Below are 6983 nucleotides of genomic sequence, written 5' to 3' on the forward strand. Positions count from 1 at the left end.
AAGAGGTAAATACAAGGGTGGTGGATCAGGGATTAGAGATGGTTAAAGAAAATGGAGAAAAGTGGGAGATACGCCAACTGTTGTTTGCTGATGACACTGCACCTGTAGCAGGATCAGAGGAGGTATTGAGGAAGTTAGTGACAGCTTGGGAAAGTGTGTGAAAGAAGGAAGTTGAAGATAAATGTGGGTAAATGGAAGGTGATGAGATGTACAAGGGGAGAATGTGGCAGCAGACTGGAATTGAGTATTAAGGGAGAGAGACTGGAGGAAGTGCATAGTTTTAGATACTTGGGTGCAAATGTGTGAGGAAAGGGAGGAGTGGAGGTGGAGGTAGAATGTAGATTGAGAGAAGCAAGTAAATGCCTTGGGGGATTAAAAAGTGTAATGGGAAATAGGCATTTGAGAATGGATGCTAATAGGAGATAGTATGAAGGAATGATTGTGCCAACAGCACGGTATGGGGCAGAAACATGGAACATAAGTGAGGAGTTTGAATGTGTTTGAGATGAGGTGTCTGAGAAGTATGATAGGGATTACTAGGCTAGATAGAGTGAGAAATGAGATGAGGAGAACAGGGGTGGAAAAGGAGTTGGAAGATAGGGTTGATGAAAGAGTATTAGGATGGTTTGGACACATGGAAAGAATGAGTGAAGAAAGACTAGTGAAGGAGGTGTGGAAGGCAGAGGTGGAAAGAGTGAACATGAGGGGTGACCTAGGATGAGGGATGGATGGGGTAAAAGGGGCTTTGGGAAAGAGGGGAATATCTGTTGAGGAAGGACAGGAGAGGACAGAAGATAGGGTTGAATGGAGAATGGTTGTGTATGGATGCTGCATCCAGGAGGTGCCAAGATAAGAGGGAGGGAAGAGGGTAGAGGGGAGTGGAGTATGTAGAGGATGGAATGGATGGGAGTGATTTCTGTGCCTTTGTTTTTTGGCTACCTCCCTTGTAAGGGGGAAAAAGCCTTTGGTATATGTATGTAGCCTCAGTATATGTTTTTACTTGCTTCCTGGATGGTAGTTACTATTCTATTTACAAATTTATCCAGGAATGGGAATTGTTCTATATCAAAATTTTCTGGTCATGGGTTGTAGTTTGTGTTCCTGTTCTATTGTGATCTTAATTGGAAGATGATCAAATGATATGGCTTGTATGGTTTCCCATGTGGTTTGGGGATGTTGGTTGTTGTATTAGAGGTTGTCTGGTGGGGTTGTTAGTGTAGTTAATTATATTTAGGTTGGGTTTTTTCAAGAATTTTGTGGCCTCTCTGATCTGCTGTTTGTGTAGCAAGTCAATTTGGATGGTGTGCATTCAGATCACTAGGCAGTATGTGTTTTGTTATTGGGTATATAGGCTAGAGCTGTGGGATGTAATCTCCAGGGGTTCATGTAGTTGGAGGGATATATATGTTTATAATATATTTTTTTCTGGATTGTGATTATTTTGCTGATGGTGTCTGTGATTGATTGTCTGTTGTCTTGTGTTTTGTTGGAGAAGGGTATGCTGCTGTTGTGTACTAATGTAATGAGTCCACCTTTTTGTCTTGTGTTTTCTCATGTTGTGTTATTGAGAATAAGAGACTCGTTATTTGTGGTGTCAATTATTTCTCATAGGAGTGCAAAGTGTATGTTGTGTTTGTGGAGGAAGTGAAGTAGCTGTGAGTGTTTGTGAGTCCATTTATGTTTATCTGTAGTTTGTTTAGGGTGAGCTTATGTTTTGATGTGTTTGTGGCTGTTAAAGTTGTCTTGTGTTGGTTACAGATCCATATTTTTGTGTACTGGTTTGTGTTTGTTTTGAATAGAACCATTTTTGGCAAAGTATTGCATTAGAATGATGTGTGTGCATTATTAATGTGTTTGGTTTAGGTGGGGCAAGTGTATGGACCTTGGTTTCCATGTTGCCAGCTAATAGGAGTCAAAATGGGAGGGCAGGCACTGGTGTACTGACCTTGTGTGAAAAAATAGGGATATAGGAGAGGGAGAGAGTAAGTAGTATGTGAGAGTAAAATTTACTCTCTGGCCCAATCCAAAGACCAAGTGATGGCCCCTTGAGGGCCACATCTCCCTGGGGGTGGTGGCAATATATTGTTAGCTTGTGGGCTTCTTAAACAGCTCCTGCGAGTAAGATTTCTCCATGGCAGGGGACATCTTCTTTTTGCTGTCCAAGGACTCCAGTGTTGCAGCTTTTTGCAGGCCAGACAAAGTAACATCTATGAGTGGAGATTTTTTTTCTGAACAGAAGAATGTTGCATGACCATAGTTCAAATAGGGTGTCACTAAAGTGACACCCTAAAGACCTTAAAGTATTGTATCCATATAACTGCTGCCAATATAGGGAATAGATAGAATAATGTTAAATTATATTTATGTGAGTAAAAATTACTCTAGTTGGCTTGGTGTTTAGAGCTATAAATTAACATGGTCAAATGCTGTGAAGATGTGGGCCCAAGAATTTGAATATTTATATTAAGATAATTGAACAAGTTATATTTCTCCATACAGTTTTAGCATCAGCTTGAAATTATTGTTATTTATCTGTAGATTATTTCTACCTATAGTGTTTAATTTATCAATTATTTTGCTGTTTTGTAGGTCGGAAGAGGAAATGGTTTAGCGTTGAAGAAGCAGTGGAAGAATTGGCCAAGCATAAACCAGTTCAGAGTCGGTATGTGAGCCTCCTCTTGCCCAGAACATCCAAGGGCTCTTCAAACTCCATGGAGAACCCTGGCCCCCCTGAATGCTCTCGAGAACAGCAACAGTCTGAAGATGGGCATCATTGCCTGGCACATAACAAAGATGAAGAGGAAGTTGAAGCCATTGCCAAAACCATAGATGCTGATGATAATTCTAAAACTTAAAATGAAAGAGCCTTCCTCACTAGGCTGAGTCCCATTCTCCTCCTCTTCTCTATCTTCATTGGAGCTTTTGATTTTCTCATCATTCCCTTATCTCATCCCTAAACCCCTTGCACATAGGAACACAATATTCACTGAAGTCATTTGTAGGTTTCATGTATATTGTGATTTGTATTTTACATAATATGTATTTTTTCATTTATTTATTTTTGTACTGAATGATATCTGAAAAAAGTTGTTTATATTTGTTTGTGTATGTGTGTATCTGAAGAAATGTGTTCATAGTTCTTGCAGTAAATTGGACTCCCATCTGAAAAGGCTTGTTTATACACTGCCTTACTGTATATGCATGTAGGTTTGTCAGTATATTGGGGTGGTATACATGTATGTAGAAATTAAGTATGCTGCAAATACATACGTAATGTAAAATTAATTTTATATGATGCAGGTGTGCATATACATGCACTAACTCTCTGGTATACTTAGAGTGCACATATACTTATGTGTTGAGTTGCAGATATACTTTAAGAGTTTGCATATGTGTAGCCATACTGGTATCCTGTAAAGCTATTTAAGTAGGAAAACGTTGCAGGGATATACCACCTTTGCATGAAGGTATTACATAATAACATATATTTGTACCAGTGAAAGTCATGGAAATGTTACTTAAAGCACACGTATTGTAGACAGTCCATTAGTCTTTTAGCAGTGAAGGCCAAGAAACACATTTGATAAGAATTATTCTCCAGATGGGTTGACCAAGATAACTTACCATCTTGTTCTGCATTTGTAAACAATGCTTTGTCTGCAGGTGGTTACCACATCCACTGTAGGTATTTTGCTGTGTCAGGAAGCTTATCATAATTATTTAGTCTTATAGACATGCAGGTTGCCATAAATAGAAGTGGTAGTCTCTTTTCATTGCTTATGACCATTAAAGTGATTGATGTAAGATATGTATACATTGTAGTTCATTACAATGATAATCATCCATTTTACTCAAGATTTCAAAGCATCTGTAGTTCCTGTTGGTCTATATGGGGGTCTTGTTAACTGATATCTTGTGCAAGGGGTTGGGAGAGTGACAAGGGATACATGTCCTCTGTGATGCATCAGCTTTGCCCAACATTGGGTCCATTCCTTCTTCCTTTTCTCATTCCCCCTCCTACCCTTCCCCCAAGCCCCCCCAGCAACATATCTTTCAGTTCTTTCTCTTTACAGTGGTGATTTCCCCCAGCATTTTGCCTCATCTTTTGTGTCCCTTGTCCACATTACCCTTTTCCCTTGACCTTACCTTCACATACACTTCATTTTTTCTCAGTGCTCCTCACTAGCTCTTCTCCATCCTCATCCTAACCTCTTCCTCTATCTCCTCACATTCTCTCCCTTCTCACCTGTTCTCCTCCTCCTCCTCCTCCTCCTCCACCTCCTCTTCCTCCTGTTCACCTGCCTTTCTCCTTTCCTCTACTGTTTACATGGTCTTGTCCCTCCTCCAACTTCTCACATGTAATTTTCCTCCTCCTCCTCCTCCTCCTCTTCCTCCTCCTCCTCTTCCTCCTCCTCCTCCTCCTCTTCCTTCTCTTCTCCCCTTCTTCCTATTTACTTCTCCATTCCTATTTCCTCCCCCTTCCTCTTCCCTCCCCATCCTCTTTCCATCCCCTTCCTCCTCCCATCCCCTCCCTCCTCCCATCCCCTCCCTCCTCCCATCCCCTCCCTCCTCACCTTCCTTGTCTCACCCTTCTATCCCCACTGCCTCCTCCATTCCCTTCTCCTCTCCATTGTCCTACTCCCCCTCCTCCCCTTTCTCTTCTTTCTTTGCCTCCTCCTCCTCCTCTTCCCACTTCTCTGTCACCCATTCCACCACCACCTCTTCTTCCCCTTCTCCTCCTCTGCCTTCTCCTCCTCCTCCTCTGCCTTCTCCTCCTCCTCCTCCTCTCCCTCCCCTCCTCCTCCTCTCCCTCCCCTCCTCCTCTCCCTCCCCCCTCCTCCTCTCCCTCCCCTCCTCCTCTCCCTCCCCTCCTCCTCTCCCTCCCCTCCTCCTCTCCCTCCCCTCCTCCTCTCCCTCCCCTCCTCCTCCTCTTTCCTCCTCCTACTTCCCCCTCTCCTCCTCCCTCTCCACCTCCCTCTCTACCTTCTCCCTCTCTCCTCCTCCTCCTCCTCCTCCTCCTCCTCCTTTCCTCATGTTCATGCCCATCCTCACTTTCGCCCTTTTCCTTTTCTTTCACCTCTTCTCCCATCCCTCTTCTTTCTCTTCCCCCTCCTTTCTCATCCTCCTCTTTTCCTTCTCCCCCTTTCTCTTCCTCTTTATCCTTTACCTCCCTTCCCCCTCTTTATCTTCCACCTTCTCCTTTTCTTCCTTGTCCTCTCTTCTTCTTCTCCTTCCTCCCCCTCTTCCTTTTCTCAACCTTCCCTCCTCCCTTCCTCTTCCTCCACCTTCCCTTCTCATTTACCTCCCTTCCCCCTCCTTCCCTCCTCTTCCTTTCTTCTCCCTCCTCTCCTCCCTTTTCTTTTTCCTCTTCTTTATCCTCCACCCCATTTCCCATTCTTTTTATCCCTTCTCCTCCTCCTAACTTCATCCATCTCCCTCCTCTCCTCCCTTTTCTTCCTTCTCTTCTTTATCCTCCTGCCCCACATCCCATTCTTTTTCTCCCTCCTCCTCCTCTTCCTCCTCCTCCTAACTTCATCCATCTCCCTCTCCTCTTCTCCCCTTCCTCCATTCCACCCTTCTTCCTCCCTTCCTCCTCTTTACCCTTTCTCCTCTTCATCCTCTCATCCTCCCTTCCTCCTTTTTTCTGTCCTTCCTTTTCCACCTCCCTCCTCATCTTCCTTCCTTCCTTCCTTCCTTCCTTTCCTGCATCCCATCCTTTTCCTCCTATCATCTTCCATCTCTGTTACTTCACCTTCTCCTCCTACTCCTCCCTTCTTACTCCATCTCATCTCCTCTCCCTCCTCCTTTTCTTCCTCCTCCCCTTCACCATCACCCACCACCTCTTCCCTCCTCCCTTACCCACTCTTACTCCTCCTCCTCCTCCCCCTCCTACTTCAGTTCTCCCTCTTTCTCCTCCACTTCTCTACCCCTCCCCTCCTCCTTCACCCTTACTCCATCTACCCCCTTCTCATCTCCACCCCACCTCCACCTCTCCCTTCCCCTTGTTCTCCTATCCTCTTCACTTCCCTCACCTCCGTATAATTCTTCTGCCCTTGATCACAGTTCTCATCTCCGTTCCCTCATCTACTTCATTATATGTCTTTTTTTTTTTTTGTTTTTTTTTTCTTTCTTTCTTTTTCTTTCTTTCTTTTTCTTTCTTTCTTTCTTTCTTTTTCTTTCTTTCTTTCTTTCTTTCTTTGCCTTCTGAGTTTCTTTATTTGTTATTTTGCTTTTGGCCTCCACTACTTTTTGCAATTTGCCTCATCACTGTCACTTTCCTGCTGTTGTTATGTCTCATGTTCCACCAGATTTTCACTGCTCTTGAAACCCTTTGTCCCAAAGATCCTCCTCTTATAACTACTGCCTCTTCATCTGCAGGGACAAGCTGCCTCATCTCCTCTCCATGTCATTCATTCCATCTCCACAACATGTGCCATTCCATCTAAGCCATCTCCATTCTTATCTCTGCAGGCTTCTTCCTCCAATAACAATGTGTCAATTTTTTACTTGACCCAACTCCTTAGCCCCCCTCCCTCTCTCTCTCTCTTTCTGTATATATATATATATATATTTACCTAGTTGTATTGTACAGGAAGATAGCTATCTTCGTGGTGACCTATCTTTGTATCTCTCAGCATCAAGTTTTTTCTTAAAATCTTGAATAGTGTTTGTACACACTGTATCTTTGTCCAATTTGTTCCAAGTATCTATCACTCTGTGTGTATGTATATGTATATATATAATATGCATACATATACACACACACACACACACACACACACACACACACACACACACACACACACACACACACACACACACACACACACACACAAATTTAAGAACAGTTTAGATACTGCGAGATACAGAGATGGGACACCAAGAGCATAGCTACACCTTCCCGTAAGATACAACTAGGTACAACTAGGTAAATATACATACATTCATACATACATCTTTCTCTCTCTCTGTCACACATACAC

General features: G+C 43.2%; 1 protein-coding gene across 1 annotated transcript in view; it reads left to right on the forward strand.

Annotated features, from left to right (window-relative positions):
* Positions 1 to 6983, forward strand: part of LOC143026606 (diphosphoinositol polyphosphate phosphohydrolase 1-like) — a 74009-nt gene that overhangs the window by 65058 nt on the left and 1968 nt on the right. The window contains exon 4 of the mRNA XM_076187295.1: positions 2590 to 6983. This exon is cut by the window's right edge and continues 1968 nt beyond it. Within this exon, the coding sequence (XP_076043410.1) occupies positions 2590 to 2855 (266 nt within the window). The 3' untranslated portion in view covers positions 2856 to 6983. The remainder of the gene's footprint in view (positions 1 to 2589) is intronic.

The sequence above is a fragment of the Oratosquilla oratoria genome, chromosome 6, assembly GCF_046742065.1.
Source record: "Oratosquilla oratoria isolate Oo_2021 chromosome 6, ASM4674206v1, whole genome shotgun sequence".
In the NCBI taxonomy this organism is placed as follows: Eukaryota; Metazoa; Arthropoda; class Malacostraca; order Stomatopoda; family Squillidae; genus Oratosquilla; species Oratosquilla oratoria.